This window comes from Lepidochelys olivacea (genome assembly GCF_965140295.1).
Source record: "Lepidochelys olivacea isolate rLepOli2 genome assembly, chromosome: 9".
Lineage (NCBI taxonomy): Eukaryota > Metazoa > Chordata > Testudines > Cheloniidae > Lepidochelys > Lepidochelys olivacea.
In genome coordinates this window covers 43,475,875-43,497,184 of record NC_140419.1, presented here as the reverse complement: position 1 = coordinate 43,497,184, position 21,310 = coordinate 43,475,875, and the positions used below count along the sequence as shown (strand labels likewise).

The following is a 21,310-nucleotide window of genomic DNA, read 5'->3' as shown; positions in this document are numbered from 1 at the left end:
GTACTTGCTCAGCCTATAGTTCAACTGCTTCTTACTACTGTCCAGGCTGTCTGTGCACAGCTTCATGAGCCATGGGAGCAAGGGGTAGGCTGGGTCCCCAAGGATAACTATTGGCATTTCAACATCCCCAATGTAATTTTCTGTTCCGGGAAGTAAATCCCTTGTTGCAGCTGCTCGAACAGCCTGGAGTTCCTAAAGATGTGAGCGTCACGCACCTTTCCCAGCCATCCCACACTGATGTCCGTGAAATGTCCCACCAGCAATTGCAGCACCATTGAGAAGTACCCCTTGCAGTTTACGTACTGGTTGGCAAGGTGGTCCGGTGCCAAGATAGGGATATGCATTCCGTCTATCGCCCCACCACAGTTATGGAATCTCATTGCAGCAAAGCCATCCACTATGACGTGCACATTTCCCAGAGTCACTATCCTTGATAACAGAACATCAGTGATTGCATTGGCTACTTGGATCACAGCAGCCCCCACAGTAGATTTGCCCACTCCAAATTGATTCCCGACTGACTGGTAGCTCTCAGGCGTAGCAAGCTTCCACAGGGCTATCGCCACTCGCTTTCTCAACTGTCAGGGCAGCTCTCATCTTGGTATTCCTGTGCTTCAGGGCAGGGGAAAGCAACTCAGAGATCCAGGAAAGTGGCCTTACGCATGCGAAAGTTTCGCAGTCACTGTGAATCATTCCATACCTACAACACTATGCCGTCCCACCAGTCTGTGCTTGTTTGCTGGGCCCAGAATGGCGTTCCACTGTATCAACCAGCTCCACTGCCACCATGATGCCCCAATTGCCACAGCCCCTGCTTTCAGGAACATGTCCATGTCCTCATCAAAATCGTCCTCGTGCTGGTGTCTCTTAGCCCGGTTCTGCATATACTCCAGGATAATGCGTGAGGTGTTTACAATGCTCACAACAGCAGTGGTGATCTGAGCGGGCTCTATGCTTGCCATGGTATGGCATCTGCATTAGAGCAGAGTTGCAGCGGAAGCGGTGGATGCCGACGGATGCCACAAGAATAGATACTTACACAGAACGACAAGAGGACCTGCGAGGTGGATTCATGGCAGCAGGAGAGCAGAGTTGCAGCAGAAGCGGTGGATGACGACAACATGGAGAAATTTGCTATTAAGACTGAGCTCATTTACAAGAGCAGGAGAGCAGAGTTGCAGCGGAAGTGGTGGATGATGACGGTTAGCAGTTGTACTGCACCGTCTGCTGACACCCAGGACACATCAGAAGTGGTGAGCTGAGCTGAGCGGGCTCCATGCTTGCCGTGGTATGGCATCTGCATGGAAAAAAGGTGCAAAACGATTGTCTGCCATTGCTTTCACGGAGGGAAGGGCGACTGACAACATGTACCCAAAACCACCCGTGACAATGTTTTTGCCCCATCAGGCATTGGGAGCTTAACCCAGAATTCCAATGGGTGGCGGAGACTGCGGGAACTGTGAGATAGCTACCCACAGTGCACTGCTCCGTAAATCAATGCTAGCGCTTAGTGTGGACATACAAAATCGACTGTATAAAATCGATTTCTAAAAATGGACTTCTATAAAATCGACCTAATTTCATAGTGTAGACTAGTGACAGCACTTCCACTTTCTGTGGCAGTGCTCTTTGAATGTGTGATGCTGGAGGAGGTCTTTGCACTTCCCCTTCCCCACTCCTTTCTTCTATACACCTTGACCGTGGATAATGCTTTGGTTGTTCTGGATACAAACTGGCATTTTCTTCACAACAGTTGCAATGAGAACATAGTAATTATGCACTGGGTAAGAGAAAGCCCACAGTGAAATCACGTCAGAAGAGGCCTCTTGCCCACTTCCAAAGGTCAGGGCTAGGTGTAGCCAGCATAGTTAACTGTATCTGATGTAGGTTCCTGCCCCTACTGGGTGAGTTTAGCAGTAGGGTCTATTTCTGAAGATAGGGAGTCTGCTGAGATTACTTGAATTAACAGATGTTATCATCCCAAGAATAGGAGAGATGAAGGGTTTTTTGGGACAGTTTCAAAAGCCTTCACACCCTGACTACAGATCAGGAAAATGTGGAGTCCAGCATGGAAATCTGTGAAGCACTTTCAGGTGTGCTGATGGAAAAGACTCCAATACCCTCAGGCAAGTCACAATGCCTCTGGGCCTCGGTTCCTCATCTTTAAAATGAGGATATTTCCTCTCTCCTATCTGTTTTGACTATGTAGATTGCCATCAATTCAGAGCTGGGTCTGTCCATTATTGTGTGCGTCTCTGTACAGTGCTTAGCACAATGGGGCCCTGAAGCATCATATACATAAATAATTTATAATAATAAGCCTTGCTTCTCCCACCTGAGACACCAAAACAAAACACCACTGACAATACATTGTGCTGATCTTCAGATCATCATGTCTCCTTTCTTGCCTGCTTTGCTCATCTGTCAACTAGTCAACAACATTGACGTTTAGATTATTGTTATTATGCTTCAGAGTTAAAACACCATGGAGGTAGATGGGACAGTTCAAACCTCTCAGTGCTGTTGTTTCAAGCTGGCTGTAGACTCAGGCAGAGGATGATGTATTGGTTACACTCAGTTCCCATTTGGGAGGTATCTTCACAGCCATAAAGGCTAGAGACTTGTACTCTGCTTCCATTTCAAACACAATATGGCAGTCTCCAGAAAAGCGTACCAATGTGACAAATTGACATAAATTGACCTAATTCCACCTCCGCTATTGATCTAAAATATCAGCATCTTTGATAGTAACCCTAGAAGGAACTTTTGGATTCTTGTCTAAATCAATAGCCCTTTAAGAGGAAAGGACATTAGCATTTTAACTAATTCCTCCCCAGAGGAATTATTTCTGTGAAGGAGGGATACAGAGAATGGTAGGTCAGAGTCCAGGGACAGAAAAATATACCAGAAGCTTTAAACTCACAAATAGATAGAGTCAAGTCACAGTTACTTTTTTGGGAAGGCATATTTTTATGTTTCCTGACTTATCTAGGGCAACCCAGATTAGGAAGGGAAAATTTGATTTATTGAAGCTTGAATCCATAAAGCTTGAAACTAAGGAGGTGATATTTTAGCCCACTAAACTTGGAATGGCAATAAATACATTTCCCTAGATTTCGATAAAACTAAGAGCTTTTAGACTCCAATGTCTAACACACCTGAAAACACTAATTTGAAGACACTCCTTTGATTGGTTCATTTGAAGGCAATGATCTTTAACAGTTCTTACCTTCCAGAGTTCGGTTCAATTTCTTCATTTGGTGCTCTCGCCTTCAGACTTAGAGAGTTATTCTAAACTGCCCATATAAATGTCATGTATCTCTAGGACCATGTGTCACTCTGGAGGGGGACAGCCTTAATGTGAAGTTGCTCCATTTGGGATACAATCTGGCTCATCCTGCAAAAGTATACCATGTGAGGGGATACCTCTACTGCTAACCCTTAGCTCAGCTACTCAAAACCCAAGTTATCATTTGCTGAGCACTGGAGGGAGAGTCAGCTGCCAGCACACCATGTACCTGAGGTACTATGGCCTCCCCAGCTATAGAACCCCCATCTTTCATTTTTGCTAGTGTGGAGAGAACAGCTGCTCCACTGATAGTGGAACTAGCCTAGGAGCTAGGCCTAGAACTAGCCTTGGGCCCGTCACTTAAGCCCAGACCCTCACTAGGGGTTAGGCACCTAAATAGCTTTGAGGATCTAGGCATTAGTCTCTCTGTGCCTCAGTTCCCTCTCTGTGAAACAGGGATACATATTGTGATGTTACACACCATATTCTTCATATAAATAGTTATGATATAATATGTATGGCATGACTAAGATATGTTTTATGCCAGAGGGGTCATGTGAGGTATCATTGAAAAGGTTATGATCTACTGAATGTGTTTATCCAATTTGTATGCATGTATCTTTTTTGTATCTGAAGCTAGGAATATTGACCATGTATCCATATTTCAAATGTGCTACTTTGGGTGATACCCACAACTATCCCTTCAAGTTCAACAATGAAAACGTCAGACAGGGCTGATGGACCATTAAGAAGAAACAAAGACTGTGAAGATACTGCCTGATACTCTCCTGCCTGAGAGGTGACACAGGACGTAGCTCTGACACTACCAGGTCAGGTGGTCCTGTCACCTGATACAAAATACCACCTTGGACACTGCTGGCACTTTTCCACTGTAGGGGGATGGGGAATCAAGCAAAGGATTCCCGCCTTAGGAAAACCCTTTTTAAGGGCTGTGGAGGGAGTTGATCTGGATTCTCCTCCATTGCCTACCCAAAAAGAAGGGCTGCTGAAAGAACATGAAGGGACCAAGGAACTAACCCGAAGGGAAAGGCAGGGGTGAGTCCAAACTGAGACAGGGGTCCAGTCTGTAAGAAAAATAATAGAAACTCTGAGCTACAGAAACTCTGCATCCTGCCTAAATTCAACATTTAGGGTGAGAAATTATATTTTGTAACCTGTTTCTTTAGTGAATCAAGCTTAATTTGCATGTTTTTTTTTTAAATTTGCTTAGTAATCTGCTTTGTTCTGTTTGCTATCCCTTATAATTACTTAAAATCTGCCTTTTGTAGTTAATAAATGTATTTCTTGTTGATAACATAACCCACTTTGTGCAATTCATATCTGCAAGGGGGACAAGAAGCTGTGCATCTCTCTCTCCACATTGAGGGAGAGGGCGAATTTTTAGGAGATTGCACTGTGCAGATCTTTCTATACACCGCAAGACAGTATTATTTTGGGTTTGCACGTGAGTGCTGGATGAATCCTCTTACACAGAGCTGACTTCAGTCTGTGTCTGCAGCTGGGTGTGGCTCTACCTGTGTGCATATGCTGCAAGAGGCTGGAAAGCCTAATTCAGGAAAACTGGTAGAGGCAATCCAGTCTGGTGGAGCAGGAGGGGCTCAGTGAAACTCCAGTACATCAGGTGGCATCCCAGATGTGGGGGAGGGGGGGTCATTAACCTGTCACACACATATTTCCATGCTTCAAAGCGATGCTGGGAGGATAAAGTGGTGTTCAGATACTACAGTGAGGGGGGGCATAAGAACCTGAGATGAACAGGATCACATCAGGTGGCCAAAATCCAGGAGGGAGCATATCCAGCATCTTTCAAGCCAGCAGTAAATAGCGTTGTAGTTAAGGTTGCTTCACTACTGTTCAAACAATGTCTTAGGCCACATCCATGCACCTCTAGCACTCCTGCTCCATGTCATCGCTCTGCACTTCTCACTAGCATCACTGCAAATGGGACATGACTGAATTCGGCCCTTTGTGAATAGTTTTTTTTAGTGGATTCTTCCTGTTCTCTTTCATTGTACCACAAATGGTGGATTAAAGTGGTTTGGAAGAGCTTGGTTTTGCTTTAAAAAAATCTGGTATTTCTTTATACCATTTTTGTATATGGTTCTATACCCCATCTACAATGTTAAAAAGTATGAAGAGGAGAAAATTTTAGTCTAATATTAACATTTATCAAAAAAAGACTTTGGGCCAGATCCTCAGCTAGTGTAAATTAACATAGCTCCATTGATTTCAATGACTCTGAAGTTGTAATTTTCTAATCACACTTCCTTTTTGCCAGATTACCCTTCTTTTCCAGGCATCTACCAGCACAAACATATATGGCAAACAGTCCTGGAGATAGATTTCACTGAAGCTACACTGAGGTATATCTACTGAGGACCTGGCCCTTACACTTTCTCAAGTGTAGCATTTTCATTTCACAGCACTCATTTAACTCCATGTTTGCGGAGAACAAAGGGAAGACTGTGCCAATGTCCTGCTACTTAGACTTGAACTAAGTGGAAATGAACAAGTAGATGTAAAAGGAGCCCTTTTCAAAAGTAAAAGGACTTTGTCAGGGTCCCTATGTGCATGGATGGCTTGCAACAACAACAACAACAAAAAAGCTGGCTTTGAAAACCCACATCTCTGACATGGGTGATGTGCAAGTGCTCTAAGGAGTTCAAGCTATTTGGGGGACCTGAAAGGCTCTCTCAGGTAACGTCCAGCTTCTGTATGCTGCTTTGATGTGCCCCTAAGAATGAGGAATCTTAATATGGAGATGTGTGTGAGGTTTTTAATTTGGAAATATCCCTTCTATAAACTAGAAAATCTTGCTAGACTTTACCTTTATTAATATTATCTAAGATTTTTCAAACCTAGGAGCCTAAACTTAGGCTCCTGGGTCCTTATTTTGGTATTTGGAAATTCAGGCCACTTATTTAAAGTGTTGGACATCCAACAACTCCCACATGGGTTTCATATTAACAGCAGCATAGTAATATTTATATTTATTGACTCTCCAGATACCCTCTAGAATTCTATATCTTTCAAAGTTTTCCATAAGCCAATACTTAGTTAAATAGAAAAGGTCTGTAGATGTTAGGGAATTTGTGAGAATTTGATCCATTTCTTGTGCATAGTACACAAAACATATTTTCTAATTGCAAACATGGATGTGTAAATATAAGTTTTATTCTCCTCCTCACTATGCACACTTAACCCCCAGTAGCACTAATGGGAATTATGCATGCATAATGAGTGGAAAATAGACCCTTCATGAATAGGGCCCTTGTTGATATAATGAATACATTTAACCATTAATGTTTCGGGATGTGCTGAACTATCCTGCAAAGCTACTATGACCTATCTGATACTGTGAGATCGTGAATGTGGATTTCTGAAATTCGTTTTTTGTTTTTAAAAGGACTCAACACAAGTACACCAAAACGAGGGACCTGTGCTACACTGCTCTACCCTGAAAAGGATGGCTTTCCAGAATGGTTTGTCATATGTATTTTGTGCAGGAAGAACCCTAGAAAAGTTGTGGTCGGGGAATAATTAGAGAAATACAACATCAAGAAGGGCCCAATTCAGTCCTCAGAAGCATATATACAGTTTCCATTGATTTCAATAGAAACCCCATGGAAATATAAAAAACACTGAATAGAAGTTATACTGTACACTCAGAAAAACGGTTGGTGAAGCAGTAAAGTGAGAATGTTCATTAATGAAGACTTTTGCTGGAACAACTTGCTCTCTGCTGCAGCCGTGGAGTCACTATGGAATTGCCTGACTACAGGTGTCAGCTAAATTAGAGATCAAAATGCAAAACATAGCATCTGGGGACCTTACAGGTATTAATGACATTTCCTGAAGGGTTCAGAGTCCATAAAATAATGAATATATTTACTAGCATCATCTATGAGAAATCTAGAATTCTTCCAATATTTTGAGTGCTTTGTGTAGTCTTCAAACAAGAACTCTAGAATTTTTCCAATATTTTGAGTGCTTTGTGTAGTCTTCAAACAAGAACTCTAAAATCTCAAATGAGAAGCTTCTCTATACATGAATTATGCATGCATGAATAAACTGAAAATATAATCAATTTGGTACCCTCTTTTAAAACTGATCTTCCAAAATAAGCAAATTAGATGCAATCTTATTTTAATTAACATATCCGGTGGACAGTGCTTACCCAAAACCTGACATGGGGTTGCAGCATTTTGTATTACTACTTTGTCAAACATGGACAATGAGCCTGGTGCTGTACAGTACAAGAAATAGAGGCACTTCCTGCCCCAAGTAGCTTCAATTTTGCATGCCATACCGTGTATAAGATCCCTGGATCAGGGACCATGTCATCTTGTGTGTTTGTATAGCACCTAACACGATGGGGTCTCCAATTGATTGGGCCTTTGGGTGACATTACAATGTTGAATCATAAAATAATAGTGCCACGGAACACCCTATATGACTTTCCATGGCCAAAAAGCATGAGAATGATAAGCTTCCCATTTTAATGATACGTTTACCACAAAAAGCTGAAACCTCTATTACTGCATTGCAGTAAGAGTCTAGTATATTGTACCTCTGAGCTATAAAATTTATAGCCCTGTGATGTAATGGTTAGGCAAATGGACTGTATGACTCACTGTGTAGCCTTGAACAAGTATTAACCTCCTTGGCTCGACTTCCTTCTCTGTAAAATGGGAATAACAATACTTTCCTTACCTCCCTTGCAGGGGTGTTTTAAAGATTAATGGTTGCTAAATACTGAGGACATGTAAAGTGCTAATCTGGGTACCATTATTATTACAAAAAATGTTTAAATCTAGCCCAAGGTTAACCTAACTATTGGATGAAAAATGACCATGTTTTCCTAAATGATCTGCAAACCACCATACACCCTTTCCATTGCTGGAGTTGCAGTGAGAGACCAATGTTTGTAAATGGCACTTGATCAGAGAAGTTTCATCACACTTATGCCTGAATTAGCTAGCCTTCTGGATTGAGCTCTTGGTCTGGCACTATAGCTGCTTCAGAAAAAATCCAAACATAAAATATTATGCAGAAACATTTTGCAATTTTAATTTAAGCATTTCCCCCACTCCCAAAACAGCATGTGTCCACAAGTGCTTAGCAGGAAGTGGTGACAATCTGTTGCTTCAGTTGTCTTTATCCACAGAAAAGATAACTTGTTATATATTCGCAAAAAGAAAAGGAGTACTTGTGGCATCTTAGAGACTAACCAATTTATTTGAGCATAAGCTTTTGTGAGCTACAGCTCACTTCATCGGATGCATAGCTTTCGTGAGCTACAGCTCACTTCATCGGATGCATACAGTATGCATCCGATGAAGTGAGCTGTAGCTCATGAAAGCTTATGCCCAAATAAATTGGTTAGTCACTAAGGTGCCACAAGTACTCCTTTTCTTTTTGCGAATACAGACTAACATGGCTGTTACTCTGAAACTTGTTATATATTAGGTGAGGCATGCATATAATTTCATCTAGTGGTGCTTCCTACAGAAAGTACTCTATATAATATGAATGAAACGTATTACATCTAAAGAGGTATTTAGAGAACATATAATATGTAAACCAGGATGATTCAATCACATTAAACGAGGATGTCTAATCAAACCGACTGACAAGACTGAAAGACTGGGCATAAATTCTCAGTGTGTCACAGACTTGGCTGCTGTTAAGAAATTAATTCTGATCTATCAAAATACATTTTCCCATAGAAGCAGATGCTGTGCTATACACTGATAAATGATGAGTATCTAATGAAGTATTATTAAGCATATGCCTTTTTTCATGTCATTTTATGCTTTCATGTAATGGGGATCTAATTAAAGTCTTTGCAATACACTGAATTTTGTCTAAGGGTTTTATACACATTTTTACAGATAAGAGAAAAATCTGCTGTATTGTATAGAGTACATTTCACATATATCTTCATTTCTATGATCCTCATCTTCATGCTAGCTTACATGATTAATTCTTATAAAAGCTCTTACTAATTTTGATTTTATTGATTTACATACCGCCTATTACTATGGAAGCTTTGTTTCCATTTATCATGTTAATCCCTTTTTATTAGCTCTGCCCTTTTGGAGAAAACCTATTACTATAAATAGAAAGAGGGCTAAAGTCTTACTGTACTGTCTGTAGATAAAAAAAAAACAAAAAAACCACTCCTAACATTTCCTACCATTGTTACCACCGGTTCAACTTCCGCCATGGGAATGCTAGTGTAGAAAGAACTCTAGATAGTCATCAGCTTTTTAAAGGACCATGTTGTGCAACCTTGGTTTTCAGTAAACTTGTTCTGAGTCTGCGATATAGTACACTATTGGAATCACTAGATCTTAGGAGAATCAAAATAAATAAGCTCCACAGAATCTTCCCAGCTGAGATAGTGGCTCTGTGGCTTCTATCTCCGATAGGTAGTAGATAGATTTCTTCATAGGTTGAGCTGATCCTATCAAGTTGTTATTAAAGACTCTGTGGGAATTCTTCCAACATCTGGACAATATACAGTACCTACCTGTTTTAAGTAGTTGTTAAGCATCTAGAACAAAGGACTGGAGTCCAGTGTCTATAGATATGTCATTCTTGGACAGGATGGACTTGAAGTTATCTGCTGTAACTGTTCCTGGAAAAGGAGCTGGATCTGACAGAGAAGTTCCATCTAATCAAAGACATGAAGCCTAGATATGTCCAATCTTCATCTGAAGAAGCAGAGAAATTTGGCTCAAGAAATATGCAAACCTCACAGGACTAGCTGCTCCTACAGAACTGTCTACATTCCCTTTGTAACTTTTTGGAGGCGAGCAGGGAATCTGTTCTTTTCCCACCATTTCAACAGCTGCCTTAACCAGAGGCTTGCTTCCACAGTAGATAGGTGCAGCCATTAACTGCTTGGCTTGAGAGTCAACCTTCCATGACTTGAGCCTAAGCAGAAAATCAAGCTGCAAACTGGAAAAGACAGGCTTCAGAAACAAAGGGCACAAAGACTGATATCTTCTGCAAAATGGGTGTGGACCTTCTGTGCAAGTTTATCTATACATGAGAAATTAGCTCTTGTGAGGCATACTGCTGGTGTGAAAGCAGTAAGTTACAGCGCTCTCATGCATTTTTACATTAAGAAATGTATTCTCACATCCCCTAGGTTCTTTGGCTAGAAATGTCCCACAGAAGGGACTATCACATCTTTCATTAGAAAGGTAAGAACAGCACCTCTCAACCTCACCCCCTGGTTAGTAAAAGAGAAAGACCACTTGATTAGCTTTCATGCACTGACTAGAACCTCTGAGTTTCCCTACTAACTGAGCAATCCCACACAGCTTCTAGGTCTGCTTGAAGTGTTGAATATAAACGGATACAAAGTCCCTTTTCTGAACCTGAAGAGAAATACTATCTAGTCATTCAGCTGCCTTCCTTGGTTTTCTTACCCCTTTTTCTTTCAGTTGCTCTTGCTCAGGTTGAATGTCCAGGCTGGTGGTCTATTTTTAATCATGATCTCCAGATATTAATGAGGATATGGGTAGATGCTATGGATATCATCCCCTGAACAGTCATGCTTAAATTCAGAAAGTGCTCCTTTCTTAAAACCCAAAGTATACCTGCAGAAGAATGAGGAACTTGCTTTCCTATTGGTTTTGAGATGGAATTTCAAAGGAATCTAAGGAAGTTTATAGATTCCAAGGCCAGAACAGATCATTGTGATCATCTAGCATCCTGTATAAAACAGGCCATAGAACTTACCCAGAATAATTCCTAGAGCTGATCTTCTAGAAAAACATCCAATCTTAATTTAAAAACTGTTAGTGATGGAGAATCACCATGACCATTGGTAACATGTTCCAGAGATTAATTATGCTCACTGTACAAAATGTACACTCCATTTCTAGACTGCATTTGTCTAGCTTCAACTTACATACATTGAATCATGTTAAATGTTTCTCTGCTAGAATGAGTGAAGAGCCCGTTTTAAAATATTTGTTCCCATGTAGGTACTTATAGACTGTAATGAAGTCACCCCTTAACCATCTCTTTGTTAAACTAAATAGATTGAGCTCCCTGAGTCTCTCAGGCATGTTTTCCAATCTTTTAATAATTTCTGTGGCTCTTCTCTGAGCCCTCTCCAATTGATCAACGTCCTTGATGGGACCCCAACTCCATTGAAAGGCAATAAATTAATAAATAAAGCCTAATTACTTCATTTTATAGAATTTTTTGAAGAATTTTTATAACTCAGAGTATGGACTTGAACTATGGGACCATTTGCTCTTTTCTTTTTGTAACACTGGGAACTTGCCAAATTCCTCAGCTTCTGCTAAAGTTGAGGAAGATGAACCTGAGGATAAAAGGGACAGCATAAATCCAATATAACAAGAGGAGGATTAATTTCCTTTATTATGTTTAGAGGAGAGTCTGATCTGAATCACTAAAACAGAGTCACTTTTTGTTAACCTGAACCAAATGTTCATACAAGTCACAGAGGATATTGCTGTTTTCCTGAGGCTCAGGGATAGGAGGCTGGAGACTTCCATCTGTCTGTGGCACACCAATTCCATCTTGATGAGAAACTAAGCAAATATAAACAGATTCTCTACTTATGGATTGCACCTGGGGAGTGGGGAGGGCATTACAGAGTGGGCAGCTGGTCCCATATGGGCTAGAAATTTATTAAGAGGTGGGGGAAGCAGAGGGAGAGAAGGGAAAATATTGCCACTGGCAGGAGTCCTGCCTGTTTCTACAACAAACCTGGTGAGGTTCATACTTCTAGTGGAAGGTTGGAACCTGAAGACCTGTGAAATGCTAGCTGAGAAGAGTAATGGAGAGAGCGTCACTGATCCCAGGAGCTGCAGGCTGCTGAAGGGCAGTCATTCTGAAGCAGCAGGGAAGCAGGTGCAGTAGCAGCAATCTGAAGCAGACTGCTGAGGCCTCTGGAATAACTGCTGCCTTACCTGAGCTGTCTTCCCTCTGAGTGGGGAAGTTGGGGGATGGGAGGACCTCAGATTCATCCTCCCATTGATCAGAGATCTAGTCTAATCTTTGACTGCTGTGGAGGTGGGGGCACAAAGAAGGAATTTGCTGGAGGAATGAAGAGACCTCAGCAGACACCCTGCCAGCCAGCTAGCTCTATCTTGATCTTTTATAGCTGCTTTACCTCTGCAGAGCTCAGAGCACTTCACCAAAGATGTATCATTATCCCCATTTTACAGTGGGAAAAACTGAAGCACAGAGCAACTTGCTCACAGTCACCCAGGAGGACAGCAGCAGAGCTGGGAATAGAAGACAGGTCTAGTGAGACCCAGTTCAGAGCTTTATCAACTATTGCACGAGTCTGGTCCAGAATCCGTGCCTTAAACCACTAGGAAGAAACCAAGTGTGTATCTAGTGTACACGTGAATTTCATATACTCTAGGAAAAGGGGACATACTGTACAACAAAGCACCATCCGGGAGCTTTGGCTAGCCAACTGCAATTGCAGAGATTTTCTGCAGAAAACCATGAGATCATGTAAGCAAACAGAAAGATTTATAAAATTCACCTAAAACTTCTGCATCATTTCTAAGCATTAAGGGAATCAGGCTTCAGCACCAGCCACAACTCCTCATATACAACCCTGGTACAACGCTATTGATTTCAGTGGCACTATATCACTGATGAATTGAACGCATGGGATCACAGAGTCATAGATTAGGGTTGGAAGAGACCTCAGGACCATCTCGACCAACCCCCTGCGCAAAGCAGGAGCCCAACTAGTATCAAATATCCGAGTTAGGAGCAAACTTGAATATAAATTACGATTCAGAACAGATCATTTCAGTCACTCACTCTGATGTGGCAAAGCTTTCCAGGGCCAATGAAATGAGTACATTTTGCATCTGGCATACGCCAGTTATGAGTGACTGGCAGAATGCTGCTGTGAGCAAAATGTGTTTCAGTACCACGCCTTTAGCGGTGGGTATTACACAGTTCTAATTAAGATGAGAGAAATAAAGAGCTGAGCAGTAATAAAAGGAGCAAACAGGAAAATAAAGCAGTGCATGACCCATTTTATAATAAAAAAAAAGGTATATTAAATGGATATTCTCAGACAGCTCCTGCTTAACTCAATGGAAGCTTTGTCACAGATTTCACTTGGAACTGATGCAGTGCAATGTGCATACTGTAGCAGCAAGCAGTTATTGATAGGAATCTATGTATTTCTTATAGCTATTCAGAAAGAGAATCAGTTTTCATGTGAATGCATAAAGTAAATTGTTAACTCATGCCTGATCTTGCTATTGGATACTCAGTGTATATCCATGGTAATAGACTAATTTACCAATGTAAAGGTCTGAGATCAGGCTCAGAAGGGTAAAGAAGTTGTAATTAGGACAAATACCAGTCCATGAGCATGGGCAGGGCAACCTGTGTATGTTAGAAGTAATAGAGAAATAAGAGTAAGCATGACAAGGAAGATATTTAGATACTCCTTCACAACAGGCAGGAAGGCAGCCATTTGGGAGGTAACAAATTACTGGAGTAACTATCCCTCCAAAGGTATTTTTCATGAATAGGATATAGATTTAGAGCCCATTTCTTCCAACCTTACTCACACTGTGCAGTACTTTTTCTGGGAATCACCCCAGTGAAATCAATGGGACTATTTCTGTAACAACATGCTAGTCAACAAGATTAAAGGAGACAAAAGTGAGCCTTTGGAGAGGAAGGATGTTCTTGCGGTTAGGGGACTGAACTAGGCATCAGGAGATCTGGCTTCTGTTTCTGACTGTGCCACCACCTCATTGTGTGAAAGTAGGCATGTTGCTTACCTTTTGCCTCAGTTTCCCAACCTGTAAAATTGGAAGAATACCACCTCACAAGGGTGTCGTGAGGCTAAAGATATTAGTGTTCAGGTGACATGCAGATACTGTGATGCTTAGCTTCACAGAAAAGCTTATAAATATGGGAATGTTAAACACTACATATGTGCAAATGGAATTTAAAAATAAATTCCTAGTCTCACAATATATCATTTACTAGCAGCCCCAGATGTGGAGGGTTTGAGTACCTTGTGGTGTCTAAGTATCAGATTTGAAATATCTTGATCCCCTGGAATCATAGGCTCTTCATTCAAATTTTTAGAAGCACAAATTGAATAAATTCCACTGGTAGCAGGGAAAACATCCCAACCTTCCCTCAGTTTGGAGTAATTGGAATAAGAGGCTCCTGAAAATCCCCAACAGCTCCCTTTAGAATAGGACTAGTGCAGGTCATTGCAAGCGAGTCTTTCAGATGACATCTTAAAAACAGAAGCCTTCTCTGCAGTGAATGGCCCTTAAGGAGATCAAGACATTTTTCATAAGGTAGTGGTTTGCTCAGATGTCCCTGGCCAAAAATTTCCCTTCTCCACACTATTGTGCAGCATGCAAGCGCTCTTCTTCTAATCTACATGTAACTGAATTTCAGTCAGGAAGCGACTTGTGTGTGTACTGCATTTACTGTATAAGGCCATCTCTGCAGACTTACACCCAGCTGAGGAGTTCCACTGAAGTCATTGAACAGGAACTACAATTACTTCAGTGCAGCTACACCCATTTATACTGCCTGAGGATCTGGCCCATAGTCTGAAAAGTGCTTTAGGATATAAAAAATTAGTTTTATTATTAGTTTAACAGGCACCACCTATAGAAGGAAAATAGCTCCCCCTAGGCATCCTACACCCTCCCTCAGCCTGATATGCAAAGGTGCATCTCAGATTTCTAAGTGCTATTCTAGTCTATTAGGTTCTTGTACTGCCCTCAGCACTATAGTATCTGAGCACCTTCCTGTAGTATGTTAAGCAATGTGACTAACCTCTGTCACATGGGTCATATTCCTTCTCCTATCTTCCCCGCAGGGAGTAAATTGTGTGTACAGTGAAATATTTTGTTTTGGTGGTGGGATCTGGAGGGAAAAGGAGGAATGTTGACATCACACTTCTATGGGCAGGTAGGGTTCTCCCTTCTGCTGGTAGGGAATGTTTGATAACCCCAATATGGCAGGACTGAGCCCATATATTACATCTGTTTACAAGCTTCATAAAAAACATGTAACAGTAAAAGTGACACAGTTGCCTCTTACTGAGATGATCCTTCCCTCAACTGAACTGTAAAGTCCATCACATCATACCTCTGCTGTAATGCCTACAAGAAATCAGCCAACTACAGCTGGCCAGGTCAGAGGAAGACAAAATTTATTTTAAAAAGCAAAAAACAAAAAAAAGCCATTCAGATGATTCAGAACTATCCAATTGTGCACACAGGGCATGATCCAAAGCCACTGAAGTCAGAGGGAACTCTTTCCATTGGCTTCAATACATGTTGGATCAGGCCCTCAGCAAGCCTTTATAACTGCATGACCTTCTTACTGTTCCTCTCACCTCACCCCTTTCCCTCCTAGTGTGCATTACCCTCTGCTGTGTACAGTCTAATTAGATTGTAAACTCTTTGCAAAAGGGACTTTTTCATCCTGTGTGTTCATACAGCGCCTAATACAATGAGGCCTGCAATTCTGACTGAGGCCTGAAAGTGCTACCACAATATGAACGACAAACAATAAAAGAAAGAGCTGGTCACTGTAAAAATAATTTGTGGTTTCCTGCCAGGGGGAAGAAAACCCCACAACCATAAAGGTAACCAAATGAAGAACTGATGTACTGGAAAACACTAATACTTAATTAAGAGGACACAAGATAGAAGGCATTATAGCCTGACCACAGATATTGTTAAGCGGTGGAGTTGGGAACACTTAATGCACAGAGAAGATCAATATTGCCCTTTGTGCACTTCTTCCCTCCCCCTACTTAATTAAAGGGAAACCTCCATGTCAGCCAAAGTTTAAAAGCACATTAACTTTTAAACATCTGTAGCTATTCTCTTCTTTACGTCATTTATTTTTGAGAGTTTGCTAGTCAATACGAACATTCTACGTGAAAGTAGCACACTATGAAGACTACCTTTCCTCTAAAAAATCACGACAGATTACTACTTGACACTACACTGAGAAATCTAACTTCACCATGCACAGGCACACCATCAGGCCATCTCTTCCTTCTGAACACACGCCCTTTCTCCCTTGTTTTGTCTACGATAGTAGGAGTTTCGCAAGAGAATGGAAAACAAACACACACACAGGCAAGCTTTCCATTAATTTTGGAGAGTTTCTTTCAGAAACAGCTTTTTAATTTCTACCCACAGAGACAGTCATCCACCAGCTTGTCAACTCTCTGAAATACTTAGGGGTTAGATCAGAGGGAGGCAAACTACAGCCCACGGGCCACATCCGGCCCACGGGACCGTCCTGTCCAGTCCTTGAGCTAGCCCCAGGCCTCTCCCCTGTTGTCCCCCTGCCCCCGCAGCCTCAGCTCACCATGCCACCAGCTCCTGCCGGGCAGCGCTCAGGCGTGGCTGGCTCTAGCTGGGTGGCGTGGCTGCCAGTCCTGCTGCTCTAAACGGCATGGTAAGTGGGGGGGGGGGTTGGATAAGGGACAAGGGGTCCCAGGGGGCAGTCAGGGGGAGGTTGGATGGGGCGGAGGTTCCATGGGGGGGGCAGTAAGGGGACGGGGGGTTGGATAAGCGTGGGAGTCCTAGGGGGCGAGGGTGTGGATAGGGGTTGGGGCAGTCAGGTGACAGGGGGGTTGGATAGAGAGTGGCATCCTGGGGGATGATTAGGGGCAGGGGGTCCTAGAAGTGGATGATCAGGGGACAAGGAGCAGGGTGGGGTTGGATGGGTAGGGGATTCTGAAAGGGGCAGTCAGGGGCAGGAAGTGGGAGGGGGCGGGGCCAGGCTGTTCGGGGAGGCACAGCCTTCCCCACCTGGCCCTCCATACAGTTTCAGAACCGCGATGTGGCCCTCAGGCCAAAAAGTTTGCCCACCCCGGGTTAGATAGTTTCATGCATAGCTGAGATGTAAGACACCCCACCCCTTACCATTCTGGGCCTTCCCAGGTTGTAACTCCGGTCACAGCATGAAGAACAGATGCCACTTGACCGACACTTCCCATTGTGGACAATTGGGTGGGGAAGGGAGCAGAGGAGTGAGGAGCCTTGACTCTGTGCCCACCAGCCAAAGAGTAGATTCCTATCACACAGGGGGAAGAAGCTGCTCCACAAAATGGGGTGAAGCAACTTATTCTCCTCCCTAGAGCATACAGGGAGTAAGGAAAGAATTAGGGTGTTCCAGGTCACAATTAATTCATTGGTCTGCTTCTGGGGTGGTGCAGATATGAGCCACCTTTTATATGGGACAGACGGGAAAGTCACAATCTAGCACTAGGGAAACAGAGGTATAAGAAATGCTTCTTTTGCAAAAATAACCTGGCATATTTTAGGAAGCAAGAAAACAGGTTGTGTCCAGACAAGTCTCATCGCACATTTCATTAGCTTTTATACGTATCCCTCAGACCCTTTTGTAGTGCCTACCTACTCCTGGTGTCCACTATTTTTAGCACAAGAGACTACTAAAATAGCTCAGGTTTTCAAAACACTGCTCCTATGAAACTCTTTGTGTCACAAGAACTTTTATCCACAGATCTCAAAGTGCTTTACAAGGAGAAGGAAATTACCCCCTGCACTGATTCCACACAGTGGGTTACAAACACATGACTTGCAATAACGGAACAGTCCATCTGGTCTAGTATTCTCTCTATGAGAGTGGCCAGCACCAGCGGCCTGATCCAAACCCCAGTTAAGATTATGGGAGTCTTTCCACTTCAATGGGCTTTGGATCGGACCCCAAAAGATTTAGAGAAAGGGATAAAAAACAAAACAAAAAAACCCAACCTAAGTGGACATTTATGCAATTGCATGTCTATAGCCTTAATCACTTCCTAACCATAGGCAGTTAATAGTTGACTTATGACCTGAAACACCAGGGTTGACAGTCCTTATGCCTTTTGATCCTAGCTCTTTGTATTATATTCTTAAAACATAGGCATGCTATAGTCCTGCTATAGTCCTAGATATAAGCGTCCAGATAGATAGATGATAATTCATATAAGTATTTAACCATTGACGCTACAAAACTCTTTGCCTCTGCAATATCCGGTGATGATGAGTTCCACAGGTTAATTATGGACTGTGCATAAGAGGTATCTTTTAATAGGTTTGTTCTTTAATTGTGTGCAAAGCTAAATAGAAACACCTGACCAATCTTTTCCATACCATTCATTAATGTACATGGGATAAATATTACAGATACAATATTAGCGATGTAAAAGCTAGGTTCTGTTTATTATTCTATACCTCCATGTTGCCTCTTATTCACCTCTCTAAACAAAACAGTCCTAACCTTTTCCCCAATTCATCTTGCCTCTGAATTAGAAAATTACCATGCATCTGTTTAGAGAAAGCAAAGAAAAAAAATCAAACTTTACTTTATACTTGATAAGAGCTCCCTGTTGACTCCATTATGCATCCATTTTCTATGTAAGGGATTCTGGAAAATGTTGCAGTCTTAAGTCTTTCCCAGACATCACAACATTTTTTTTGAAAGTTAAAAAACGCGGTGATGAATAGGAAATTCTCAGATCTTGTTTTCATACCATTTTAGTGAAATCTGATGTATGGAGACAATCAATGAACTATATTAGCACACTTTTTTTAAAAAAGGTACTAGCAAAAGCACAGCTGCTACTTTTAATTATAAAAAAAAAGAGTTGCCTTTTATTTTAATATGTGCCAAATGTATCCAGTTTTGTCCTACCTGTGATCTAGTTAAAAACTGGTGCTATAAAATTTTCCACTTTGCATGAATGTAGCCGCAAAACTGTATGGGTCAAATTCTCCAGTGAAGTTAGGTCAGGAGATAATTTGGCCCTATAAACCTAAACCACTCCTAGCCATGCGGCATGGTGCAATGTATGTCCTCTTCTGTGGCAGGGACCCAAGAGACTTTGGAAGTCTTCTCAGATCCAGAGAGCCACAGTGATTTACTGAGTTCTGAGATTTGTTGCAATAACAACTTCTTGGAAAGTAAACACAGGAGTGTAAAATGGAACTGGAAAGAGCTGAGCACTAAGACTTGTCAAGGATAAAGAGTATCTAGTATCCTTAGCTCTGTTTTGTTCCCTGTCTTCAATCTTTCTCAGACATCCAAAAAAGTTGATGTTTTTGTTTTGTATTTAAAAGCCACATGGACCACAACAGTCAGACACTCTCAGATGCTTTTCTGAAGGGAACTTTCTAAGGGAGGTGGGAAAAGAGATCTCCACAGTGAAAATGAGTCATGAAACTTTGTCGCAAAAATGTACGTACATTTAAGTTTTAGTTGGCACTGTTTCCCCCATTTGGCCTATGATCGCTGCCCTTTCCTCCACTGAGAAAAATGCATGGGGCTGGCATTATCTGCCCAACTTTGCCCCTAACCTGTGCAAGGGTGACTAAGAGAAAAGTTCAACCAGTTCTTAAAGGGGACACTATCCCCAAATGCCTTCATGTCTCTGAACTATTTGCAGGAAAGTTCATCTGCTGTTGTCCGCATCTATTTAAACTCCATTGCATCCTCCCACCCTCCTTCTCTCTGGCTTGGGGACTTTAGGTCTCCCCCTTGTCTTGATGTTGATCTGGGTGCTGGTTAGCCTCTGTCCAGATTTCCAAAGAAGTTTCCTTTAGGTTTTAAAGCGTGTCCAGGCGGGAAAACTTCAGAGCCCCTGCTCCCAAAGGAGCCTGGTGCAAACGCGGGGTGGCTGGGGAGGGGGAAAGGATTAAGAGGACAGTACTGACCAGCAGTGGGCACATCGGGAACCAGCTTGAGGGGGCCGATCTGCCGGATCTGAAACGCCGTCCTCACTTCGTGGCAGCTGGGAGACTTGACTGCAGAGACCCCGCCGCACAGCCCAGCAGCCGCCGCCGCCGCAGCGAGCAGCAAGAGCCCGAAACGCTGCCGGCTCAAGACCCCAGGGCTCCTGTCACCGGCCATTTCCACATTCCCCCCGGGGGCAGAGCCAAGCCAGGGACCGCAGCGCGCCCCCCGCTAATCAGTGCCCAGGAGCGAGACCGGCCCCTGGCGAAGTTGCGAGCCGCAGGAGACTGGGAGCGTCTTAGTCCGCTCGGGCACCGAGCGCTGCCGCCTCCGAACGCCGGCACCAGCTGAGCAGCCTCGCACGTCCGAACCCCGCGACCAGCTGCGCTCGCGTTCCCGCCGCCTGCCTTCAGGGAGGGCGCCGGGCGCTCTTGCTGTTGCAGCCCAGCCCCGCTCGCTAGGCAGGGTCTGGGAGGGGAGCAGCGGATCTGCTCATTGGCTTGTGCTATAATTAGACTTAAAAAAAAAATCTGGAGGGAGTCTCCTTTAAAGCCGCACTGTCTGCAGCTAGTGGGCAAGCTCGCCGCCAGCCCAGCCCGCTCGCTCGCTGTGTTAGCCGCCCCGGGGAGCCCCCACCCCACCCCACCCCACCCCGCGCTGAGCGTGCACAATGGGCCGCTGGGCGACTCGAGGCTGAGCGACACGCCCTGCAGTGCAACGCCCAGTTGGCCCCGGTCTGTCAGAAAGCTAGGGTACCCAAACGTGGGCCACGGGGAGAGAAAGCACTAGAGAGGCACTCCTGCCCCACCGAAACCCACGGCAGATCTGCTGGGCTTCAGTGCGGCAAAGATCCCACCGTCGGGGTTATCCTTCCTGGGGGCTGGGAGCTGGGCAGAATCTGTGCGAAAGGGACGCCACCAAACCCAATAGCAGGAGAAAGGGAAACGCACTCAGGCCAGACTTGTAAAGCTCTCTGTACACTGGGTAGAGAGATACCCCAGGAGTAAGGAGCGCTTTGACAAGGCAGCCTGGTCCTCTGTAAGGCATGGGACTTTGAGGAAGGAGTGGGAGCCCGAGTGTCTTGGCGCTGCCACTGACTTCCTGGGTGGCCCTCAGTCAGTCACTTCACCGCTTTCTGCCTCAGCTTCCAGAATTACCATAATCGACTTGAAACTTAAAATCTGTGCCAAGCACTCTGAGATCCTCAGCTGGAAGGAACTCTGAAAAAAACAA

General features: G+C 43.3%; 1 protein-coding gene across 3 annotated transcripts in view; it reads right to left on the bottom strand.

Annotated features, from left to right (window-relative positions):
- The window catches only part of LOC311526006 (glypican-5-like), a 601,789-nt gene extending 581,201 nt beyond the window's left edge, over positions 1-20,588 (bottom strand). Inside the window, exon 1 of one of the 3 annotated variants that reach the window (XM_084638602.1) lies at positions 20,059-20,588. In XM_084638602.1, the coding sequence (XP_084494728.1) occupies positions 20,059-20,254 (196 nt within the window). In that variant the 5' untranslated portion in view covers positions 20,255-20,588. The remainder of the gene's footprint in view (positions 1-20,058) is intronic. The other 2 variants (XM_084638600.1, XM_084638601.1) reach the window with 2 other exon arrangements.
- Positions 20,589-21,310: the final 722 nt, after the last annotated feature.